The sequence below is a fragment of the Macrotis lagotis genome, chromosome 4, assembly GCF_037893015.1.
Source record: "Macrotis lagotis isolate mMagLag1 chromosome 4, bilby.v1.9.chrom.fasta, whole genome shotgun sequence".
Lineage (NCBI taxonomy): Eukaryota > Metazoa > Chordata > Mammalia > Peramelemorphia > Peramelidae > Macrotis > Macrotis lagotis.
The window spans coordinates 77,774,171-77,799,487 of NC_133661.1; the positions used below are offsets into that span (position 1 = coordinate 77,774,171).

Sequence of the window (25,317 nt, forward strand, 5' to 3'; positions counted from 1 at the left end):
GTGGCTTCCCTAAGAGAAACCGGATGTTGACAAGTTTCTCCTTGGTAACCGGGGAAAGGGAGCCGGAAGTGACTGGCCGGAAGCGGAAGTGCGACGCTCGGAGCCGCACGTGGGTTCTGCGTGCGCTGCCGGGTGACCCCGAGAGCCGCGAGCGGCGGGAGCGGATCGGGGGGTCGCGGCCGCCGACAGCCCCCAGCCATGGGGCGGTCTGGGAAGCTGCCGTCTGGCGCCTCCACCAAGCTGAAGCGCTGGAAGAAGGGCCACAGCAGCGATTCCAATCCCGAAGGCCGGCGGCACCGGCAGGCCGCGCGCAGCCGCTTCTTCAGCCGGCCCTCAGGTAGCGGCCCGGCCCGCCGGGCGGGGGAGGGGTGACCCGGAGGCGGGGGCTTTCACTTGCTCCTTCTGAGGAGGGGCCGAGGAAGATGAGGACCCCGCGGGGGAGCCCGGGAGGCCTTCAGCTGTGACGCAGCGAGAAAGGGGGATGGAGGGAGGAAGAAGAGTAGGAAAGTAAGCAATAGCCTGTTGCAGCTGTGTAAGCTTTTAAGAAAGAGCTTTAAAAAAAACGTAAAGAATTTCTTTTGACAGTAGAAATTTTTTTTGATTAAAGATTTTATTTAGAGTTTTACAATTTACTCCTCATCTTACCCTCCCCCCCACGGAAAGCAATCTGTAAATCTTTACCTTGTTTCCATGGTATACATTGATCCAAATTGAGTGTGATGAGAGAGAAATCACATCCTTAAGGAAGAAAAATGAAGCATAAGAGATAACAAGATTAGACAGTAAGATAGCAGGGTTTTTTCCTAAATTAAAATTTGTTCAAACTCCACGGTTCTTTATCTGGATACAGATGGTATTCTCCATTGCAGACAGCCCCAGATTGTCCCTGATTGTTGCAGACAGTAGACATTTTACAGATTGGTGCTGTTATTGCTTGAAATGATGGGGTTGTTCTGCCTGGAGGGAAGTGGCCCTTGAGTCTTCTGAATGGATTCAATGCGGGAAGGTGGGGAGGAAAAGTGGGCATTTTCAGCTTTGTTTTATTAAACAATGTCGTGACAGCAGGAAAGTATTGGAGTGGTGGAGAGGAGATTAGAGGAGGAGTGCAGATGACAACTTTTGGGCCAGATAAAATTGGGGAAAGTGGAAATTTTGGAGTGATCAGTTTGAGTGAAGCACATAGAGTAGGAACAGGGTCAATAATAATGGAGAAGTAAGGCAGGAAAGGTGAACTGGGATCAGAGAACAGTGAGCTTTGAAGGCAAGGTCAGGGAGTTGGGATTTATTTGGGAGGTGGTAGGCAGTCGGTTGTTGGATGGTATGTGCCATCAAAGCTGTGCTTTAGAAAAATAATCTGGTTGTGAATGAATTAAAGGGGGAAACTAGGGACTGGGAAACCTATTGGAATAGGTCAGCTAAGTTAATGAGGGTCTCCCATAGAATAGCTGGAAAGGGAGAAAGGGATAGAAAATGTAAACATAGAATTGACAGGATTCTGGCAACTTATTTGAGCCAGGGATCTGAATTTTTTGTGTTTGTGTCATGTGGACCTATTGACAATTTGCTGAAACTTAATAACATTTTAAAGTGATTAAGGCACTAAGGATTACAAAGGAAAGTGATTATGTTAAAATAACACACAATACTGTTTTTAGGTTTTTCCATGGCAAATGGCATTAAGTGGCTTGCCCAAGGCCCCACAGCTAGGTAATTATTAAGTGTCTGAGGCCGGATTTGAACCCAGGTACTCCTGACTCCAAGGCCAGTGCTCTATCCACTGTGCCACCTAGCTGCCCCTACAATACTTTTTAAAAACACAAATAATTGGACTCCAGATTAAGAACTCCTGAATTAGGGATTGGAAGAATCAAAAATTCCTTGAAGGTAAAATTTTTAGCTTGGATGATTGAAGAAATAATTGTGCCTGTCATTCATTAAACTTTCCTGGATAAACAACAAAAACTCTGCTCTCAAATAATTTACTTTCTGGGCCATAGATTGATAAATAAGAATTTTACAAAGTAATTTTAAGGGAAAGGAGGGTTCTAATAACTGGAGGCATTTTTGAAGGTACAGTTCAGGAAATGATAGCTTCTAAGCCAGGGGAAAACCTGTGAAAACCTGTGGAATGAATAAAATGCTGGGAATACAAAAAAAAAAAGCAGGACAATTCCTGCCCTCTAGGGACTTACATTCTAATAGGGGAAGGTAACATATAGGGAAGTGGGGCTAGGAGGGATGTTTTGATCTGGGAGTCACCAGAATGGTGAGGGGAGCATTAGAGTGATTGTTTGAAGCATCCTCTTATGAATAAGAGAGTTGACTTCATTACTTTTCCTAGTGCAAAAAGCAAGAAGTGCCAAGGTGAAATGGGGACCTATACAAGAGATGCTTTAGAGATAGACTAGCCAAGACTTGGTGACTGGTTGGATATAGGTGGCAAGGGGAAGGGGGAGGGAAGTCAAGGATAATCCCTAAGTTTGGAATTTAACAATGCCCTTTATTAAAAGGAATTGTAGCAGCTGGTTCGGGGAGGAGGAGTAGCTTTCAATTTTGAGTGTTGACTATGTGGGACATCCAGGCAGAGACTGGATACAGGATAGGTAGGATCCAGGATCCAGAAGAGAATGGGGATGGAGATAGAGCTGAATAGAAGTGTATATGGAAGCCATTGGAGTTGAATGGATTTCCAAAGGAGAGAGTATAAAAAGAAATGGGGAGCATAAGCAAATCTTAGGGAATTGTCTATATGTAGGATATCTGGAAAGAGGAGCCATTTTCCAGAAGAACAATCAGTTGAGCAAGATGCCTCTGAGAGCTTAAGAAAGTGAAAGATTAGGGGCGGCTAGGTGTCGCAGTAGATAAAACACCAGCCCTGGAGTCAGGAGTACCTGGGTTCAAATCTGGTCTCAGACACTTAATAATTACCTAGCTGTGTGGCCTTGGGCAAGCCACTTAACCCTGTTTGCCTTGCAAAAACTTTAAAAAAAAAAGGAGGAAGATTAGAGTAAGACTAATTGGATTTGTCAAGACAAGAATAACTTTAGTGTAGTTTTCATTAGTGGCTTCCAAGCTGTTTCAATAGGATAGTGGTAAAAGAAGTTAAGGTTTCAGGAAATGAAGAAGTAAATAGTGAGGAAATAGACACAGCAAATGGAGCCATACTTGAAGAGAGTTTGGTAAAGAAGAGAAACTCAGTAACTTTGGCATTGTTGATGGAACATTTTTAATTATGTTTATAGATAGGATTATGTTTATAGATAGAGATTAAAGAAAACCCAATGACCTCTGTCCTGAGGATTAGTTCTATGCCTGTTTTTCTCAGAAAAAAGTGATCTAACCATTGATGCCCTCAAATTGCATAATGAGCTACAAACTGGACCTCTGCCGATGGCCAGAGGAGAGAAGGCTCAGTCCCTCATTGAAGATGAAGCTGGTCCAACACTCTCTGAGAAATCTTCAGGCACCTTCCTGAGTGGCCTTTCTGACTGTACCAATGTCACCTTCAGCAAGGTGCAGCGCTTTTGGGAGTCTAACTCTGCTGCTCACAAAGAGGTATGAGTTAAGGGCTTCTTGAGATGCTGTGTGGACCTTGTTTGATTTCTAAAACTCAGCCCCAGACCTTGATATCAAGTGATTATTAAGCTTGGGTACAAATTGATTTGTCCAACACTAATGTACTGCTGGTGGAGTTGTGAACTGATCCAATCATTCTATAAAACAATTTGGAGCAGAGCTATTCCCATAGGGCATCTAAACTGCATACCTTTTGATCCAGCAATAATACTTATTTATTGGCTAACAATTAGTTTGTCCTTCATTCTCAAAAAAGACCCTGACATCCTGGAGATGAAGGTGACAGGTTTGACAAATGAATTAGATTTGAGTGAGAAGGGGGGAACACTGGGCTAAGTCACCAGCTGTACTTTTTCCTTCACAGTCATTTGAGTCCAGTGACCAGATGACCAGATAAAAGGATTAGGAGGGCCAGAGATGACTCTAGATATGTGACAAGATGAAGTGACTTCCTTAGGGTCACATAACTAGTAAATGTCAGGTGTCTGAGGTCAGATTTGAACTCAGGTCCTCCTGACTCTAGGGCTGGTGCTCTTTCCAGTGCACTACCTAGGTGTACAACAATACATCCCTTTTAAGATCTAGGTCATTGTTTGAGGCCCTGATTGGCTCAGAGTAAATATAAATAGCAATTGTTTATATTTTGACCAGAATCATCCAGATCTTCCCCTCACTGATTGATTTTTTTTTCTATGTAAAAAAGGGCATTCTCTGGCTCATATCTTACTTAACCTTAATTACTAAATGGAGTTGCCTGAGTCAAACTGAGACCTAGTAAAGATCCTAGCTTAAAAAGACAAAGTTCTCTCACTGCATTCAGAACCATCTCCAGGCATCCTGATCTATATCTTGCCATTGAACCCAGGTGATACCTGAGGAGAAAGTGAGGCTCATTGACTTTGCACAGTCCTTCCTCACTTAAATCCTGTTCACTTGCATGTCATGGCGCCATCTCCCTGATGTCATGATCCTATTTGAGAAAGAGAGACAAACAACCACCACTACTACTGGTCTGTATCCCAAAGATATTTAAAAAGGGGGAAAGACCTACATATGAAAACATATTTGTAGCAACCCTTTTCATTGTGGCAAAATATTGGAAATAGAGGGAACGCCCGTCATTTGAGACTGAAAAAAACTGTGGTATATGAATATAGTAGAATACTTGTGTGCAATAAGAAATGATGAATAGACAGATTTCAGAAAAACCTGAAAAATCTTGTACAAACTTATGCAAAGTGAAATGAGCAGAACTAGGAAAACACTGTAGACTGTAACAGCAAACGTGAAAATGACCCAGCTCTTAGCAACACAATGATCCAAGGCAAATACAAGGACTCACAAAGGAAAGTGCTTATCCATATCTAAGTGATGGATTCTGAATGCAGATTAAAACATCTGTTTTCAACTTACTTTGTTTTTCATGTTTTTTCTTTTACTCTTCTTTCACAATTGTGACTCATATGGAAATATATTTTACATGATAGCACATGTATAACCTGTATCAAATTGCTTACCATTTTCTGAAGAGAAGAGGGAGGGAGAAAAATTTGGAACTCATTGTAAAAATGAATGCTAAAAATTGATTTGACAGGCGATTGGGAAAATAATAAAATATTATTAGAAAGGGAAAAAGTTAATTATTAAGTTCAGGAGGGAGAAATGTTTTTGATGTGATATGCTGGTTTCTGGTTCACAGATCCCTTCTCTCTCCCCTAGATCTGTGCAGTCCTGGCTGCTGTCACAGAAGTGATTCGTTCCCAGGGAGGAAAGGAAACTGAAACAGAATATTTTGCTGCACTGGTAAGTTTAGGATAATGGAATAGAAGCTCTGGCTGTATTTTCAGCCCTGGCTGAGTCCCACATACTCCTTAACAGAACAGATTCAAAAGATGTAGTCTAGCAGAGGTCTTGAAATATAAAAACAACAAAGGGCAGTGTTGTCCAATGGAGTTGATAGTGTTTACCAGGTTGTTTAAAAATAAAAACCTTTTGCCATATTCTCTCTTCCCCAAAGCTGGGATGCCACTAAGCCCTGGAGCTCTCCAAGAATAAGAACTGCTAAATACTAACTGTGGCATGTTATGGCTTTCTCTTCATCTATTCCTTCTCACCCCATACATATACATATATGTGTGTGTATTCCATTTCCTTTTTTTCTTTGTGCCTCAGATGACAACAATGGAAGCCGTGGAGTCAACAGAATCTCTGGCTGCTGTGGTTTATTTGCTGAATCTGGTTTTGAAGCGGTGAGTCTGAGCTCCTTTCCTAATCTTCAGATTTCTGGAGACTGAAGGCAGAGATGGGTTGAGGGAGACTTCTCATATCACAGTGTTGGGTCCAGTGCTTTCATGAACTCTAGGGTAGGGAAGATTGGATATTGGTAGCTTGGGTGAAGATTGGGTTCCAAAATGAGACCTCTATGGCATGGGGGTGGGGTGGGGCAGGGATGGCTAAGAGGAACATTTTGTTGCCACTAAGAATCCTAAAGTTAGATGAAGAATTAAGCCTGGAGGTGATAATCAAAATTACCTGGTTTTAGACAATAAAGCAGAAACAGAACATGGAATTGAATAGATGATCCAGGTAGCTAGGTAAATTATTATATATACACAAGAGTAGTGGTTTGGTAAGTGAATAGGAAATAACAGAATTAAAATGAAAAATAGCAAACAAATGTCCTTGGGAAAAGTAATTGGCATATAAGTGGGAAAATGATTACCATTCACTCTAGTGATTTCCAGCTGACTAACAAATAAGCAGAAAATAGATTTTTAAAAAATGAATTGAAATCGAATATAATGATAACTTTAGTTGTGGAGGGGAGATGAATTTTTTTTTAAATTCTAGAAATGGAAAGAATTAGGAAAAAGGTTGATGTATTTGATGATGTTAAATTTGTGTACAACATAAAAAAGAGAAAAATGATACTGAGGGAAATTACATATAACAAAATATGACAGATTGTAAACCTGACATTTCAGATTTAAGGAATTTGAAAAGGCATTGCAATAACTGCCACTTAAGCTTGATTAAATGGGCAAAGGATATGAATAGACAATTTTTGAAAGAGGAGATAAATTGTCATTGATGGCTCCAAAGAATGCTTATCTTCACTAATAAAGATACGAATCCATACAAATGAGGGTTATCTCCTTATACCTCATCAAATTGGCAAAAATCATTAAAGCTAACAGACCAAGTCATTTATTACTGGTGGAATTAAAAATGTGCAGCATATTTTTGTAGAGGAGTCATTAGTGCACAGTAAAAGTTACAAAAGTAATCATACCTCCATACCATTTGACCTAATTAAATTCAGGCTAGGATATAAACATCAAAAGTTAGCATAGCCAAAAAAAAAAAGGAAGAAAGAAAGCTTTGTTCAACAGTATTCCTAGTAACATTGTATGTAATAAAAATTAGAGATTGGTTAAATGGGTAATAATAGGGGAGTGGTTAAATAAATTGTGGTACCCAAAAGTAATGAACTATTGTGATGCAATTAAAACTCACAAATATGAGTACCAAAAATAGGTAAAGAACTAGTGTTGCAAAGTGAGGAAACCCTGCCAAAAAATATAGTCCACACTAATTGTAAGTGTATGAGAAAAAGTTAATGAAAATGTACAAGCCAAGATCCAGTGGACATTAGTGACTAAAAAATTGTTACACTTTATTAATTGAAATCAATTTTATTTAAATTAGATGCTAATAAAATTTAGTTGATTTATTGATAATATACACACACACACACACATACACATACATATATACATTTATAATGGTTATGAATGGAATGGACCTTGGACTCAGAAGGTTCAGCTAACACTTGTTCTGTGCTCCCCTCTCTTTAGTGTTCCCAGCCCTGTGCTCATTAAGAAGTTCTCTGATACCTCCAAAGCTTTTATGGATGTTCTGTCAGCTCAGGCCAATGCTGGCTTTACAGCAGCACTCCGATGGGTGAGTTTTCCAGCTATCATTCATTCTCTATAGGGGATTTTGCCTTTGAGGAGATAGCAGATAGAGTGTGTATAATATGAAAGTAGAGGTGTGAGGAGTTTAAGAGAGGAATTTGATCCTTTGTTTCTCTGGGATTGAAAGCTTTGATATTCATTTCCTATTTGGGTCTCTCAAGAGCCCTAGAGCAGTACTTTCTGTGTGGATTAGGGTATTCTTTTATATGACTGGTTGGGTGGTACTAATGTTGTATCTTTACCAGATTCTGTCCTGCCTGGCTACTCTCTTAAGAAAGCAAGACCTGACAGCCTGGAGCTACCCTGTCACCCACCAGGTGTATCATGGGCTGCTGAGCTTTGTTGTTCATGCTAAACCCAAGGTGAGCCTCTTGGGATGGGAAGTGGTGATGTGGAAATTCTCTCAAAGTTCACCTGGTCTCAGAAGCATGGGACTGGGACTTGAGCTTGGGATTTTTGGAAGTGCAACTGATTAGAATTGGGAATAGTGGAGAATTCTCTGTGCATCTTTAGAACCTCCTTTGGAGATCATGTTTAATTGAGCTGGGCTTTTTTTTTTTTAATTAAATAAGAATGGGAGACAATTTAATATTTTGTGATATGGAAACAGGACCCATTGCATTACCCAAGCAGTCTCCAGGGATGCACAGAGGACTAGTTCTACTTGAAATTTGGGAAGTATGAAAACTGAAAAGATTGTTCAGTGGGGACATTATAGATGTCTGTAGGGTATTCCTAGGGATTTGTGAGTAGTGTCTCTGCTGAAATGATGCTGGTTCTCAGAGCACCTTCCCTGAATTCCTTTTGTACAGTGTACTTTGAGGTTGTTAGCTTCTCGAAGGGAGGGACCATGCACACTAATCTACTTCCCCCACACTGTTCCTGTTTTACAGGTCCGGAAGGCAGCCCAGCACGGGGTGTGCTCTGTCCTCAAGGGCAGTGAATTCCTCTTTGGAGATAAGCCCCCCACACATCACCCAGCTGCTCTCTCCACTGCCAAATTCTGTATCCAGGAGATAGAGAAGTCTGGAGGTAGAGCAGCGAAATCTAGGAAAGGCCATGTGTCTAGGGGATCTGAGGCCTGGGTGACAAGGCAGTGCCATCTTTTGTAGCATGTCTCTCTATCTGCTTGGATTCAGGGAATTGAGTGACCTGGGTGGGGGGGGGGGATGTGTGGAAGGGAGAGAGAAAGCAAGAGAAGGAGCTTGTGTATATAAGTGTGAATGTGTGTGATGCTACTTTTTCTTTTCTAGGCTCCAAAGAAGCCACCACCACCTTGCATGTGCTCACACTGCTCACTGAGTTGCTGCCATGTTTCCCAGTGGCCATGGTGAAGAGTTGCAGTGAAACATTGCTGAGGGTCATGACTCTCAGCCATGTGGTAAGAACACCCAGCCAGGGTGGACCTAGGTCAGGGGGCCAGAAGAACTGGCCCGAGTGGAGTTCCCTCAGGATCCCCTGGTTCTGGTCTTTGACTTCTTATCCAAGATTTCTTTCTTGTTTTACTTCTTTTTTTTTTTTTTTTGCAAGACAGTGGGGGTTAAGTGACTTGCCCAAGGTCACACAGCTAACTAATTTTTAAGTGTCTGAGGTTAGATTTGAATTCAGGTCCTCCTGACTCCAGGGCCAGTGCTCTGTCCACTGCACTACCTAGCTGTCTCTGTCCAAGATTTCTTCACCAAGAATAATGAAGAACCTTGACAGTAGTGCCAGTGGAGGTTCAACTAAGGGAATTCTGGGATTATCATGCCTGGAAATGAAAGAGATGGTAGTGGAATAGCATAGTGGTATTCAAGGTTTTAAATTGTGGAAAGTAATTAGACTTCTTTTTTCCCCCCCAAAGATTTTATTTATTTTGAGTTTTACAATTTTTCCCCTAATCTTGTTTCCCACTACCCCCCAAGGCAATTTGCCAGTCTATACATTGTTTCCATGGTATACATTGATCTAAATTGAATGTGATGAGAGAAAAATCATATCCTTAAGGAAGAAAAATACAGTATAAGATATATTAAAATTACATAAGATAACGGGTTTTTTTTTTTTAAGTTAAAGGTCTTTGGTCTTTGTTCAAATTCCACAATTCTTTCTCTGGATACAGATGGTATTCTCCATCTCAGATAGCCCAAAACTGTCCCTGATTGATGTACTGATGGAATGATCAAATTAGACTTCTTTTTGACCCACAGTAACATATCATTAAGAAGTGGAGGTAGTCGGGCAAAGACTCCACGACTACTAGGACACAGAAATATGGATCTTACTCAGTATCTCTGGGGGCCTTTCAGGCCTGAGATTTTGGGGTTCTGCTTCACAATCAGAGTTCAGGAAACATTCTTGTTCAAAGTAGTATGCAAACTTGGTAGACCTGAGGCTTCCCCTCATTTCTGATTACAGAATTCAGACTGATTTCTCTCATCTCTTTGTGTAGGATTATTGGAAAAGTCAGGCTGGTGATGCTAAAATGCCATAAATATCCCTGTAACTCAGTTGTATGATTTTTATAATGACTTCCTCTGTCTGTAAGGAAAACATCTCTGGGGGTTCAGGAAACTGGTCCTACTGATGTGCCCAAATTGTATGTGTTTGGGCTGAATGGAAGGGTCAGTTAGCTGGAGTGAGGTCCCAGATCTGTGCCTGGCCTATATTTGCCTGTCCACCCCTTACTTTTCTTGTATTACTTGTTTCTCAATAGTCCCCTGACTATTGGAGATTGACTTCGTATGTTCTCCCCAGCTGGTGACTGCCTGTGCCATGCAAGCTTTTCACGGTCTCTTCCATGCCAAACCCAGTTCTGACACCCTTTCAGCAGAACTCAATGCCCAGATTATCACGGTGAGGCTTGGGGGGAGGTGGTGGGGTGGGTGGGAGCACTATCACTCTGAAAGGGTTCTGCAGAGAAAGGGGGCTTGCCCAGCAGATTGCATTATTGAGAAGAGGAACAACTAAGTGGTGGAGGGTCTTCCAGTCCTGAAGAGTGAAAGGCACATTTGACTGGTTCCAACTATCCAGGAAAAGGCTGGCACACAAGGAAGCACAAAACATCCCCTACCCTCTTGAGGAGGGGAAGAGGGCATAGAAGGTACAGTCAGGGCCAGCCTTGTACTAGGAGTGAAGCTCTGGTGTCATCAGAGGACCAGAAAGAGCCCTTTAGAGAGAAACATGGACAGCATGTTTTCCTGAAGGATTAGAGTATCCAGCCTGGTTATGAGACCTTCAGATGGAAAGAGAAAATATAGGAGATCCTCTTGAATCTGGGAGTTCTGTGTGGTATACTAAATTGGAGGTAGCCTAATTTTCATGCAGGAACACTGCAATAGCCAGAACCCAAAAGAACCTCGAAGACATTGTATTGATGTTAAATTCTGACCATAACAAAAAATAGAAAATGAGTTTCTACTTGGAAAAGTTCCCTCAAGATATCTGGTCAATTATATACATAAAAAAAGCTTTTAAATGAAGCTTCTCTTTGCAAACCAAAGATTTAAAGTTATGCTTTAAAGTGGGTAATGTACAGAGAAATAAATGTAATCTATTAGTTTTATTCAGACCTGTGTTTGGTTTCCTGAGACTAAAATTTGTGCAATCTAATTAAGAAACCCTCTGTGCCCAGTGGCCAGTTGGTACTTGACCAGACCTAGAATAGCCCCAGGTTGTCTTCAGCAGGCCCTTGGACTTGCTTTGGTTCATAGCCATACTCGAGAATAGCAACTGTTAGCTCAGGGAGAGGAGGATTAGTTTGGTGTAGCTTTTGCTGGTATTGAATTTGTGCTCAGAGGCTTATTTCCTTGGTTTTATCCTCATCTTTCCACCTCTAGGCTCTTTATGACTACATTCCCAGTGAGAATGACTTACAGCCTCTGCTTGCTTGGCTTATGGTCATGGAGAAGGCCCATGCTAATCTGGTCAGGTAGGCTTGGGGACTTCTACCCAGGAATGTTTCCCAGGAGGTTGAACATTTGACTATCTCTCTTGGACCAAAGACAATCATGGTGGCTTCATGGCTTATGTGTTCTTTTTTTCTTTTCTGGTTTTTTTTCCTTGGGAGGTTGGGAGGAAGCAGTTGGAGCAAAGAAAAGACAAATCAGTTAAATGGTGTCCAGCAGTTGAAGAGGAAGAGACAAATTGTCAAATCTCATTCTGTCTGTATCAGATACCTTCCACACTAAATATCTTAGGGAAATGGAGAGTCAGCTTACAATGAGGCAGTGAGAAGAGCCTAGACGGTGTTCTGCACCTGCTTGGGTCACCCAGGAAGGATGGACCTTTTGACAAAGTTACTTACTTTCTGGATGTCGATTTGCTTGACTTATTGAATTGAAAGGGTTGAGTTGGATTGTTTAAGGTCCCTTTGAGGTTTCAAGTTCTGGAAATGTAGGATTTTTTTCAAGTATTCAAGAAGGGGAAAAGAAGGAAAGAAGTTACATTAGCTTAGAAAATTTCTTGACTTTTCTTCCAATCCTCTGATTTTTTTTTTGCTTAAGGAATCCTGGATCCTTAGAGGACTTAGAAACTTTGTCTTTTCAGGTTGCAGCGGGACCTTGGTATGGGGCATTTACCTCGATTTTTTGGGGCTGCCATGAATTGTCTTCTTTCACCACATGCACAGGTGGCAACAGCTGCCTCCCAGAGCCTCAAGGTATTTTGTGCTGCTGACCAGGGAAGAAGTCTCTGTAACCCAGAGCCCTCTGCTCTGGTCAGGACTCTGCCCACTTTGGGGTAGTTCATGGCTATAATGTGTAATAACCTTTCTGCCTAAGCTGGGGAAGCATTAGGATGGAAGGTTTGCCTTCAAGGGAGGTGGGCATATTGCAAGGAAGGAGAGTTCTGTTCACAGATATCTGCTGACTGACTTCTTAACTCCCCCTCCTCCAGGTGCTCCTCACAGAGTGTATTGCTCCCCAGATGGCTGACATTGGCCCAGTGTCCTCTTCTGCCTCAGGGTCCCCACTGTACATTGCCAAGATGTTCAGGTGAGAACACAGGATAGAATGGGGTCACCTGAGAGTACAGGGATGTTTTATAGAGAAACTTTTTACAACTTGGGTCTTAACTGTGAACCCACAGGACTATTCAAGGAGTGTTTGTCCCATCCGGCTCTGGATCTATCCTTTTACCACATCTCCCTCCCTTTCCTCAACATTAGAGATAGCATACATTTGATGGTACATGCAACCACATTGGCTATCCTCCCTCCTCTTTCAATACCCTGGCCATAAACTGGCCAAAGAGAGAGAGGAAATCCAGAACATTGGGATACTTGATGTGTTTCATTTCATGATTTAGGATCCTCAGAATCTTTTTTTTTTTTAACCATTGGTCCATTTGGTTAATTGACATCTCAGAGATTAATTTATATTAGATTTTTCTCAAGTGTTCTCCTTTCCTTCTTCTAACTTCATCAGATGGTCTAACTTAAGTCTAGTTTTTCTGGAAAAAATGCCACATTGCTAAGACACTCTGGCAATAAAGCCATTGACCCTAAATCCTTCTTTAAACAGGCTTTGGAAATCAGAACATAGCCTCTTAGTATTTTTAAATTCTGAACTTAACATTAGTAGAATAGATAGAGATTGTGGGTCAGGATGGATGTTGTTGCTTTCCTTTTGAATGGTGTCTTCTTCTCGGGCCCATCTCCTGGACCCTGTGAGAGCCCCTCCTCATCCTGACCAGCTTGTCTGTGATACCTACTGATCACTTGCCTGAGAAGTTGCTCTCTCATTGGTAGGGCTGTGGAAGAAGGTCTGACGTACAAGTTTCACGCGGTATGGGATCTGGTGTTGCAACTGTTGCATGTCTTCTTTGAGGCCTGTGGGAAACAGGCTCACATCATCATGAGGAAAGTGAGTTGGCTACATGTAGACCAAGAAGGCTCTCTGGGCTGCTGTGTTTCAATTATATGTGGGAGATAGGGAGACTTGGGTCATTTGTCCATATAATGAGGACACAAAAGGAGAAGAGACATCAAGAATGTTATCTTTGAGTTTTTGACCTGATGACTTTGACATGTCTCAGAAAACAGATGTTCTAACAGAGTCCCTCGGGTATGGAAACTCATTAGGTTGCTTGGCAGGGGACCTTGACTGCCACCAGGTTGCCTGATATGGATCAAAGTTTAGGGAACTTGCAGGAAAACCTTGTAAGGGGGAATGGGAACCTGGCCTCTGAGAGCTATCTGCATGGGGCAGTTTCTCTGGGGAATCATGGGGTGGATTTTTTAAGGTGTGTAATATTAATCTAGGCCATTCCAGTTACCAGGAGACAAGCTCCCCATAAAGCACCAGTTAGAAGAAAAAAAGGAACCTGGTGGGCAGCAGCACCCCCTCGTAGGTTCCCATGCATGGGCTGCCAGTATTTGGCTGGGTAGGCGTGGCAGTGACCCTCTCCACAGCTGCTTGGAGCAGGGTTTTCTTGGCGGCCTTAGTGATGGGTCTCTTCCCTTTAATTTACCTCTTTTTCAAGTGTCTTCAGTCCCTATGCGACTTGCGCCTGTCCCCGCACTTCCCTCACACAATGGCTCTGGATCAGGCCGTGGGAGCAGCAGTGACCAGCATGGGCCCTGAGGTTGTTCTTCAAGCTGTGCCTTTAGAGATCGATGGCTTTGAGTAAGTATGGACCTTGGAAATAAAGGAGGCTGGTGTTGAGCAGGGCACTCATTCTGTGGGAGGTGGCTCTGTACCTAGCAAGGGAAGATGCTCATCTCTGTCTCTAGGCATCCTACTACCCTTTCCCTCAAAGAGACACTAATTAATTGGCCATTGGCCATGACAGTCTCACCTGGAGACCCAGGTATCTGTTCTATTTTCTGCCAACTTCCTGGCAGTCTTTCATGTCATTGTCGGGGGGGGGGGGTGTCTTTCTCTCCCTAGAGAGAATTTGGAATTTCCTCGGAGCTGGCTACTGCCTGTCATTCGTGATCATGTCCATAACACACGGCTAGGCTTCTTCACGAGCTACTTCTTGCCCCTGGCTGCCACACTGAAGAACAGAGGTACTAGGACTTCTCTCTGAGGGCAGGTTGGGTTATCTGATAGGTTTGGAAGGGCCAATCAGAACCACAGTCTCCGTGTTTCCTGCTGCAGCTTCAGAACTAGCTCAGGAGGGGAGAACCATGGAGTCCAAAATCTATGAGACTCTTCAGTGGCAGGTGAGGTGCAAGCACTTCTGCCAGATTGGGGGGGTCAGGGAGGCAAGAGGAGCCATTCCGAGTCTGACACACTGTTTCCCTTTCTGCTCCCTAGATGTGGACCCTGTTGCCTGGATTCTGTACAAAGCCCACTGATGTGGCTACCTCTTTCAAAGGGATCGCAAAGACTCTGGGCACAGCCATCAGTGAACGTCCAGATCTGCGGCTCACAGTGTGCCAGGCATTACGGACACTGATCACCAAGGGCTGTGAGGCAGGTATGGTGCTATCTTGCTAAAGCCAGTGACTCTTTCTGGCCCTTCTCCTCCCAGGGTAGGGGAGAGGGGAAAGGCCTGAGGTCGACTTAGTATCTTTGTGCCCTGTCTGCCACATGTGATTGACCACTCCCCAGCAGTTCATTTAGTCAGTCTGTTGATATTTGGGTAATCAGCAAAATGCAGTGACCAGAGTAATGGAGCACTTGGGCTCATGGCTAGTCAACCTGCCTTGGACTATTTTTTGTCTCTGGAGGAGAGGGCCTTGGGCTACTTGGAGGGACTTCAGCACTAATCTAACAAGTTTCTGAGGTTAACCAAGCTCCTCCTTTTCCCTTTTTGGGCTTGTGATGTTTTCTGGAGCAGAAGTGGATCGTGCTGAAGTCAGACGCTTTGCCAAGAATTTTCTACCAATCCTATTTAATGTATATGGGCAGCCACTGGCAGATGGGGAAAGCACTGCTCCCCGGCGGGCTGTGCTGGACACCATTAAAACTTACCTCACTGTCACAGAGCCAGAGGTGAGCTTGGGGTGAAGGATGGACCTTGGAAGCCTGGGTGGACAAACTGGAGGAAAGAGAAGAGGGGAAATGCCTAGAGGCAGGGGGGCAATTCAGAAGCCAGAAACTGTAGTCATGCTGTAGGGGCCCTTGCCCCATGGGCAGAGAAGGTTAGTGACATTGCTAGGCTAGACTCTTCAGTGTGTTTTGCTTGCAAAGCTTTTGGGGTAGAGGCTGCAAGTAGATAATCTCAGTCTAGACTCAAGTCTAGACTTGGGGTTTAGAGATGGGGGTTAGAAACCCTGACCCCTCGATATTTTATTTCTCTATGGATCTGCAGCTGGTGAATGGATTCCTGGAGAAAGCCAGTGAGAAAGTGCTTGACCCTGCCAGCTCAGACTTCACCAGGTAATTGTACTGAAAGGCATTCTCTTTGCTAGTCTGGGGTGATAGCAATGGATCTCCTTCCTCAGGGTCTCCAGGAGGTGGAAGCTAGAGGAGGCTTGTTCTATGGAGGTATCTTGGGGTTGCTTTTCCTGCAATTTGAAGCAGTGAGACAGGGCCACTTGGGTTGGGAGCCATGGTGGACCAACACTGTCAAGTGGTCATGGGTCATTCCTTCCCTCCCTCTGCCACCACATCAGCTACCCCCAAATTAAAGCCTAAATGTATCTTTTCTTGTCTGACAGGCATTCTATCTTGGACTTGATTGTGGCCATGGCACCCCATGCTGATGAAGCTTCTATCAGCAAGCTGTACCGTACAATCTGTCCCTATCTAGAGGTGAGCTTCTGTAGTATTCTTTATGAAAGATGGTAGAGTCAGGAGAGATGAGGTGCAGTAGTCCCCTAGACCATGCTTGGGCAGGAAATGAGGTATTGGAAAACACCCTCCTATCCAAGCACCCTCCCCTTCCCAACTGTGCTTGAGTCTTGAGAGATGAAGAATTTCCATGAGAAGGAAGAGAGCAGCAAATTAAACTGTGCCATAGAGTCAACATGAAGTCTGGCCTTTTCATTACTCTGTTTTGACACCGTAGACGTTTGCAATGCTTAGATTCCCCTGAAAAGTATGTTTCCTGAAAACAGTGACGATAATGTTGCCGATTACTATGACTATGACTGATGGCATCAGGAGACTGAGCAGTTAGTGGTTGTTAGCAGAAAGGAAGACTTGGGGTAGAGTGGTGTCAGTATTGTACATTGTATTTGACCCAGATTTTCTTCTCTTCTTTTTTTCCTCAGTAATATAGTCGTTTCATGTTTTTGGCTCGTTTTCTTTATTCTGCACGACTCCATACTAGAATTCCACTATTCTACTGGATTTATTGCATCTTGACATTTATGATCCAGTAACGCATTATCTGAACAAACTGGGGAATGTTTCTTATTCCTGATTCTCATCCATTCTGCTTAGAGTAAGGAGCACACGATGCAGAAAAAGGCCTACAGGGTGCTGGAGGAGGTGTGTGCCAGCCCGGAAGGTCCTGGAGAAAGCTTTGTTCAGAGCCACCTGGGTGACCTGAAGAAAACCCTCCTGGACTCCCTTCGGAATACTGCCTCCCCCGCCAAGAGGGTGAGATGGTCAGGGGCATCCAGCAGAGATGGGAAGGGACAAGGTTCTGTTGGGGTGCGGGAGGGCCATTCCTTTAAAGGAAGCCATTGTATGGAAACTGGGGACAAGACCAAACCCCCACACCCCCCCTACAAATTGCCTCCCTCCAGCCCCGTTTGAAGTGCCTGATTCATATTATAAAGAAACTGACAGCGGAACATGAAGAGTTTATCACTGCCCTGGTTCCTGAGGTAGGGCAGGGAAGAATTGTGGGGAGGGTTGACCCTGGAGCCTGGACTAGTAGGAGGCTAGGCCCAGGTCGATGTGGTGGCAGGGGACTGATCTGGGGGTGTCTGCCGCAGGTAATCCTCTGCACCAAGGAGGTGTCAGTTGGAGCTCGAAAGAATGCCTTTGTGCTGCTGGTAGAGATGGGACGTGCTTTCCTTCGATTTGACTCTAACCAAGAAGGTGAGCAAGGCCCCACTAGCTAGGTCCAGAGGGGATCTGGGCTTATTGGCTCATCTGGGAGCAGTTGAAAAGCATCTTCGTTTTTCCTTGGATATCATTTTTGGAAACTCACCTGAACTCCCAGCTCTTGTGGAAAACAGGGCAGCCAGGTGTCCTCTTCCCTCTATTCCCTCAGAGTGTCCTCCCTGACCTAAGGCCATTTTCTTGCCCAAATTCCTTCATCTGAAGGCTTGCCTTTTGGTCCATGGTGAGACCTGGACAGGAAGGAGGAAAGTCTGGCCTCCCATGGAGAATGCTTCCACTCTGGTTTCTGTTGCACAGCTGCTTTGCAGAGGTACTTGCTCCTGATCTACCCTGGCCTCGCAGGCTCTGTCACCATGATCAGCTGCAGCATCCTGGCTCTCACCCACCTTCTTTTTGAGTTTAAAGGTAAGAGCTCTTCTTTCTGGTGGGTGTTGTTGAGAGATATAATAGCAAGTAGAAGCAAGGAAAGGGGAGAGGTGGGGAGAATTTGTCTATCACAGTAACCTCTGCTTCATTCAGAATGAGCCTGGCTTCTGCCTGTTGTTTTTCCAAATGGTTCACATTTTCTTTTCTCCATTCTCTCCATAGCAGAGGTGGGGGATGATGGGTAGAGTGGGGAATGGAGCTGCTTGGGAGTCGGAAAGATCACTGACATGTAGATGGTGCCTTCGCTGCAGGTCTGATGGGAACAGACACCGTAGAGGAGTTGCTGAAAAATGTCTGCCTGCTTCTGGCCTCCCGTACCCGTGATGTGGTCAAGTCTGCTCTGGGCTTCATAAAGGTGGTGCTGCTGGTTATGGATATGACCCATCTGGCTAGGCACCTGCAGCTAATGGTAGGTGTCAGCCCAGGCATCATGGTGGTCTGTTTGGGGCAAGCCATAAACCCAGCCTTGGAGTCCTGGCCTCCCTAAAAGCTCCCCAAGGGATCATTCAAGTCACTCTGCTCTCCCTAGCACCAGACAGTTGCTCTAGGTATCCAGCACCTCCTGGTGCTGGAGAAGATCCTGAAGTATCATCCTGTGTTTGGTCCCTGGACTGCCCAGCCTTCATCAGGCATCTCATGTCCCCTTCTTCCACTGCCCCCACCTCATCACAAGATGGCAGAATATGAGGCCCAGAACAAATTGATCTTCTCTTAGAAATGGGTGTGCCAGGCCCAAGGGTTGGTTTGAATAACACAGGCCTAGACCTTGGTTCTCCTGAATCTCACTCACTCACTTCTGTCTTCTCTCTGGACCCTTGCTAAGTCAAGTCAGTTCACCAGATTCCTACTAGGTGGGCATGGTGTGTTGAGCCTTGTGCTAGGCACCATCTACAAGGGTTGCAAAAGCATGAGACAGTCCCTGCCCCCTGGACACAATAGGTATGCTAAAAAGGATAAGCTGGCTGTGGGGCAGTCTTCGTGGAGGAGAGAGAGAACTCTTCAGGGAAAATGGGAAGAAAACTCTTTGGAGGCTGCCTTGGGGCCTCTTCCAAGCCCACTGAGGCAGCAGGTCATCCTTAATTGGGCCTGTTTTCGATGGATGTGTAACAGCAGATTAAAGGGCACCATTATTTGGGCCATTGGGCAAGGGTCCAAGAATTAGGAACATGGGTGGCCCAGAAGCATCTGCTTGCAGTCTTCCCTGCTTTGGTCAGAGACAGCTTCTTGGCTTGCTGCCTGCCCTGTAACCTGATGTTTCCACTGTAACAGATGGAAGCTATCGGGAACCTGATGGATGACATGCGCCGCCATTTCCGAATGAAGCTCAGGAACCTGTTTACTAAATTTATCCGCAAATTTGGGTCAGTAAAGATGGATGAGTTGGAAGAAGAAACTTAAAGGGGATTTCTTGGGAAGTAGATTTGCTGTCCACATCTGAGGATGGGGGAAATAGATGTGGTTCTGCTTTTGGGCTGGTCCCTTGTTGCCTCCAGATGGAGACTGGCTGATATTCCTTCCTTTACACCCTTAGATTTGAGCTGGTGAAGGGGTTGCTCCCTGAGGACTATCACAAAGTCTTGGTGAACATCCGCAAAGCAGAAGCCCGTTCCAAGAAACAGCGGGCCTTGCAGCAGGCATTAGAGGGAGAGGAAGATGAATCTCCTCAGGTCAGAGGAGACAGGTAAGCCCACACCCCAACGTTGCTCTCCTCCCTGGGATGCTGCCCCCAGCTCTAGGTAGAAGGTGGGGCACTCCTTCCTTCCCTCTTTGTCCAGCATCGAAGAGATTTTGGCTGACTCAGAGGAAGAGGAGGAGACTGAGAAGCCAGCCAGGGGCAAGGATCAGAAGTTGGCACGACAGAAGAGCAGGGCATGGCTGAAAGAGGGTGATGGGGATGAACCTCTCAACTTCTTGGATCCCAAAGTGTCCCAGCGAGTCCTGGGTAAGGAGAGGGCCTGGCTGCTGGGGGGTTCAGGAGGTGACCCTGTCCTTGAGTGGAGGCACTTCCTGTCTGGTGTCCATCGCTCCCCTGACAATGCTGGAAAAGCCCTGGGCAGATCCTGCCGTGTGGACTAGGGACCTCTCCTGTGTGATACCTCACCTGGGGAATGAAGGTGTGTTGTGAAGTGGTGATTCCTGGGAAGAGACTTCTCTCTTCATGCCTCCCCTTCTCCCCCCTAAGCCACACAGCCAAAGGTGAGCTTGAAGAGGAGGAAGGACCATGACTTTAAACTCAGCGCAGATGGGCGCCTCATCATCCTTGAGGGTGAAGAGCAGGAGGAGGGAGACGGTGCCAAAGGTGTGTGGGAGATCCGCCCCAACACCCCTCCTGAATGGGCAACTGAGTATCCTTTCCCATGGGAAGGCCCCTGTTCTCTGGAGACCAGGATGGTGCGGGGGTGGGGGGGCTGCTCAGCCAGGGCAAGGCCTCAAGGCGTCCCTGCCCTGAGATGCTGCTTGTTTCCTGAGCCACAGGTGTAGAGGAGGAGTTGCCTGACCTCAAGCAAGAAGTGTGCACCTTGAGTGTGAGTATTGCCCCCTGGGGATCAGGGCACCTTGAATTTCTACCTAATATTTGGGCAAAAGGTCTGCTTTGAAGCTTGGTCTTGGCTCAGTGGGGAAGAGTCTGTAGCAGGATCAGCCAGGGGCAGCAGCTTAGCATCATATGACACTCAGTCCTGTGATGGCTGCTGCTCCAAGAGAATGTCAGAGAACCAGGGATTCAAACCCAGGGCCCTGACTCCCAATCCAATCCCCATTCCACTGAACAATCCTCTCAGCATTTGGATCAACTGCCTTGTGGAAGGAGGGACAACCTCCGAACTGAGGTGTGTTTTCAGAGGCAAGATAGAGATTGACCCCTGACCCTTTAGGAATGATCGGCAGAGGTTCCTAATCTGTGGTGTCAAAATCTCATAGAGCCCCAGTGATGGCAGGGCTTCTGGGAAGTGTGCACCTGTGTGGGGATGGGGCTGCTGAAACTCAGCCATACCTGTACATGGATAGATCACAGAGGCACCTGCATAACATGTGAAAGTGTGTGTGTGTGTGTATTGTCTGCAGGAGATGTTTGCTTTTTCTGGATTCCAAGCCCAAAAGTTGGGAGCCACCACTCTGTAAGAGACACTTCAAAAACCCCTCTCTTCCTGAGAGTTCCCCCTCTCTGAGGTTCCCTTCCTTTTTCATGGTAGATTCTTGTGTTGTGAGTGGGGGTTCACCTAATCTCCCAGCAGACTGAAGGTAGGGACTCTATTTTTCCTTTCTTTGTATTTCCAGTGCTTAGCACAGGCCAGGCCCAGCAGGAGCATCTAGGAAATGCTTGTTGCCCACCAGACAAGAGACCCTAGTTCCCTTGTGGTAAGTGCCTATTCTGGTTATCTTATCTCTTCACAGAAAAAAGCCCGAAAACTCAAGCTCTGGCAGGACCGTGATGATGAAGAATCAGAGTCCCCATCCCAGTACAAAGGTGAGGAAATCCTGCCCCTGCCCCGACCATGGACAAGATCAGGTCCCCAGTGAGAGAAGTGAGGCACAGATACTGGGGATAGGGGAAAGACTGCAGGATACACAGAGGGAGAGGATGGGGACTTTTCATACCAAACCCTCTGTTCGTGCTGAAGTTGATCACAGCATTCTTAGACTACCCTAGGAAGAGTTGGGCTGATTCTTGCCATGTCTTGTTAATGACCCAGGCTTCTAGGAGTGAAAGCCACCCTTCATGGCACACCTTTGGGTAGTAGGTTGTCCCCTTCCAGCTGTAGACCCACTCTAGAGGAAGAGGCCCAGGGTGAGAGCTCACCAGCTCTGGTGCAGGCCTGTTGAGAGCACTGGTGATTGTAATTGTTTGCATTTTGCTTTCTCACCACCTGAAGTTAGAATTTCCAGATGCTTTATTCTTCTTATTTTTTTTACTTTTTAGGTTTTTTTTTTCAAGGTAATGGGATTAAGTGGCTTGCCCAAGGCTACACAACTAGGTAATTATTAAGTGTCTGAGGCTGGATTTGAACTCAGGTACTCCTGACTCCAGGGTGGTGCTCTATCCATTGTGCCACCTAGCTGTCCCTATTCTTGTTTCTTAATAGCCTCATGGCAAAGCAGAAATAGGACTTGAAAATAACCATTAGAAAGTTATTACTGAGTCAAGAAAACTAGAGTCACCTCCTTCTTGGGACTTTTTTCCTTTTGTCAAGTGAGGTTGACTTGGGACCAGAATGAGGGACAATCTCTCAACTGAGGACCCTGGTATGTTTTCAGAGGCAAGCTAGAGATTGACTCCTGACCCTTTAGGAATGATCAGCAGAGGTTCCTAATCTGTGATGGCAGGGCTTCTGGGAAGTGTGTGCCCGTGTGGGGACGGGGCAGGTAGGATGGCAGAGTGATCTTGAGTTTTTAGAAAGTAGATGAGCTGTGCTGAGCCAGTGACCGGACCCTGGATAATTATGGGAGAAGCTGAGGCCAAGCTAGGACTACAGCCAGGCCCTCTGATGGGAGGGGGCAGGCCAGGCAGGAACTTGGTGGGGTTGGCACTGTGCCTGATCACAGCCTGGGAGGGCCTGTTTCAGCTGAGGACATGGGTGGCAGTAACTTGCCCAGGGTCACACAGCTGGTAAGCTTCAGAGGCCAGATTTGATCTCTGACCCTCCTTATGCTTTATCCTCTGTGTCACCAGCTGCCTCTGCTTTTTTTTTTTAAGAAATATTTTATTTATTTTGAGTTTTACAGTTTTTCCCCCATTCTTGCTTCCCTCCTCCCACTCCCACAGAAGGCATTCTGTTAGTCTTTATATTGGTTCCATGTTGTACATTGATCTCAGTTGAATGTGATGACAGAAATCATATCCTTAAGGAAGAAAAATAAAGTATGAGATAGTAAAATTACATAGTCCATAATTCTTTCTCTAGACTGCCTGTGCTTTTGAAACCGAGGCTTCGTACAGATGCAAGTTACTGGTATTACTCAGATTATTGGAGAGGGCAAAAAATCAATTTCTCCATCAATGGCAGGTGTTTTGGGTTTTTGGCTTTTGTTGATGTTGAAAAGAACCAGTTGTGAAAATGGTGGTTCCAAGTCAACCAACAACTGTCTACCTCCTACCTCTCCCCCTGTTGAGCCATATTATTCATCCTTGCTTTTTAGGGGCAGAGTGGTCACTGCTACTTGTGCTGAGCCCTCAATAGGCACCTTCTCCTGAACTAAGCTTCTGCTATTGTTCTCTTTCTAGCTGGAGGTTCTGGAATCCACCGCCCACTAGCCAAAAAACCTGGGGCTGATTTTAAGGCTAAGGTAAGAGTCATGTGAAATTCCTTTCTTGGAATGATTTTTATCTTCTTGTATCATTGGCCTTTATTACCTTGCTTGGAGAGAGGCACTTACCAGGGTTCAAGAGTGGAAAGGGGGAATGCCAGATTTTGTTTTGGGACCAGCTTCCTAAGAGCAGTTTACTTAACCAGTGAGTAGGAGTAGAGGGAGACTGGGAGGAGAAGGGCTTTCGAATCCTGGAACAAATAAAAAGAGAGGGCCTGTTTGTCTAGCTGAGGAGGTCATTCCAGACAAAAGGTAAAACATTGACTGTGCCTTCTAAGTCCTGGAGGCGGGTGGGAGGGTAGGGCAAGGCTAAAAGGGGGCTGTGGACTGATTAACCCTCAATTTCTACTTTTCTCTGGCTGAGCAGAAAGGAAGAGGTGATGTGAAAAAGAAAGGTCGCCTTGACCCCTATGCCTACATCCCCCTCAACAGAGCCAAGCTCAATCACAGGTATGGCCCAGCAGCCAGATTGGGTGAGTAGGTAAGGATATGGAGCAGTGCAGATCATGGCTCAAGCCCCTGGGTGGAGTCTTTGCTTTTGTCTCCAAAAACTTTGGTAATAGGAGGAAGACAGGGAACAACCAGATTATTTCAGCAGAGAGTGAGGAACTTATTTATATAATGTTGGTTTTACAGGAAGAAGGCAAAGATGCAAGGGCAGTTTAAGGGCCTGGTGAAAGCTGCCCAACGTGGGGCCCAGGCTGGGCACAAGAACCGGAAGAAGCAGCATCGAGCCTAAAGTCCCAGATCCCAGGGGTTGCTGTCCCAATCCTTGTTTTGAGCTGCCTGCCGGAGTGCTCATGACTTTAAAGTGCCAAAGAACCAGGAAAATGATTTGAGTGATCTACAGGACTAGAGGCTGTTTCAGAGATTTACCAAGGCCTAAGGGGGCCTGGGACCTGTGAGGGTGTGAGCTCTGGAGGAATCCTCATCTGAGTGTTCTCTGCCTAGGGGACTCTATATTATATAAAGAGCCACGGACCCTGGCTACAGAAGATGATGCCAGGGAGGCCTCAGCTGTGTGTGTGTGTGTGTGTGTGTGTGTACATCTGCTTTGCTGGTGTGTGTGTGTGTGTGTCTGTCTGTCTGTCTGTCTGTATCTGTGTGCATGTACACATACATCTGCTTTGCTGGTCACTCATTGACCAGAAGAGTGTATTCCCCTGCACTGATGTGCATTAAACTTGGGTTTGCTGAATACCCTTGTTAAGAATTGCTTCATTTTTTTTTATTCATGAATATTTTTGTTTATTTTGACGCAAATACAGCCCAACTGTGCTTTCATTCTCAGAGGACAGTTAAAACCATCTAGAAGGAATTGCAGGAGGAAGAAAGAAAAAAGTCATTTAAGAAAGGACACATGAGGCATCTGGGAATTAAACCATGTAGATAAAGAATGGTCTTAACTACAACTACAAAGCAGTTCTGAACAACAATAAAAAATAGTAGATAACTAGAGAAAGACTCAGACTTGTATGTACTGTATGTACCAGTCTTCCTAGGGGAATTATTTTTAGAATTAGATAAAATAATTTATTTTTTATTTTTTTTTAGGTTTTTTTTTTTGTAAGACAAATGGGGTTAAGTGCCTTGCCCAAGGCCACACAGCTCTAGCTAATATTAAGTGTCTGAGACCGGATTTGAACCCAGGTACTTCTGACTCCAGGGCTGGTGCTTTATCCACTGCGCCACCTAGCCGTCCTAGATAAAATAATTTAAAAATTCATTTGGAAGATTAAAAAGGTCAAGAATAGCAAAAGAATAGAAAGAAGCAGGGCTTGGCCTTAGCCAGTCTGGTCCTCTGACATAAAATAACACTGGTGCCTGGACAGATTAGAACCGATGAGCACATCCTAGTAATTGTAATCCCCTCATCAGGGTCATTAGATCAGTGAACTCTAATAGCAGATAGTATGTATATAATGCTGCAGGTATGCCAGTCACTGTGCCATCCTTAAAACCACCCAGAGGGTCGGGCCTACTTTGTCATTTTACAGATGACAAAACCGAGGCAAACACAGGTCAGATGACTTGCCCAGGGACACATCAATAGTAAGTTCTGAGGCCAGATTTGAACTTGGATCTTT

General features: G+C 45.1%; 1 protein-coding gene across 1 annotated transcript; it reads left to right on the plus strand.

The window, feature by feature from the left end:
* The first annotated feature begins 97 nt into the window (after nt 1-97).
* On the plus strand, nt 98-24,428 carry RRP12 (ribosomal RNA processing 12 homolog). Its single transcript, XM_074233220.1, has 34 exons — nt 98-337; nt 3,326-3,555; nt 5,296-5,379; nt 5,749-5,825; nt 7,434-7,539; nt 7,799-7,915; nt 8,447-8,585; nt 8,807-8,934; nt 10,290-10,388; nt 11,372-11,463; nt 12,081-12,192; nt 12,429-12,526; nt 13,282-13,396; nt 14,016-14,158; nt 14,423-14,544; nt 14,636-14,700; nt 14,795-14,957; nt 15,321-15,475; nt 15,795-15,862; nt 16,144-16,237; nt 16,871-17,029; nt 17,179-17,259; nt 17,371-17,476; nt 17,798-17,905; nt 18,178-18,335; nt 19,196-19,287; nt 19,458-19,607; nt 19,702-19,868; nt 20,109-20,225; nt 20,402-20,451; nt 21,320-21,392; nt 23,148-23,209; nt 23,598-23,680; nt 23,867-24,428. The coding sequence occupies exons 1-34, from the start codon at nt 199-201 to the stop codon at nt 23,967-23,969; spliced, it is 3,855 nt and encodes a 1,284-aa protein (XP_074089321.1). The 5' UTR covers nt 98-198; the 3' UTR covers nt 23,970-24,428.
* The last annotated feature ends 889 nt before the right edge of the window (nt 24,429-25,317 follow it).

Coding starts and splice junctions, on each gene's coding strand:
- RRP12 (XM_074233220.1), top strand. CDS start 199: ATGGGGCGGTCTGGGAAGCTGCCGTCTGGCGCCTCCACCAAGCTGAAG. Junction 5,380..5,748: donor CAGAATATTTTGCTGCACTG/GTAAGTTTAGGA, acceptor TTTGTGCCTCAG/ATGACAACAATGGAAGCCGT. Junction 8,935..10,289: donor TCATGACTCTCAGCCATGTG/GTAAGAACACCC, acceptor TGTTCTCCCCAG/CTGGTGACTGCCTGTGCCAT.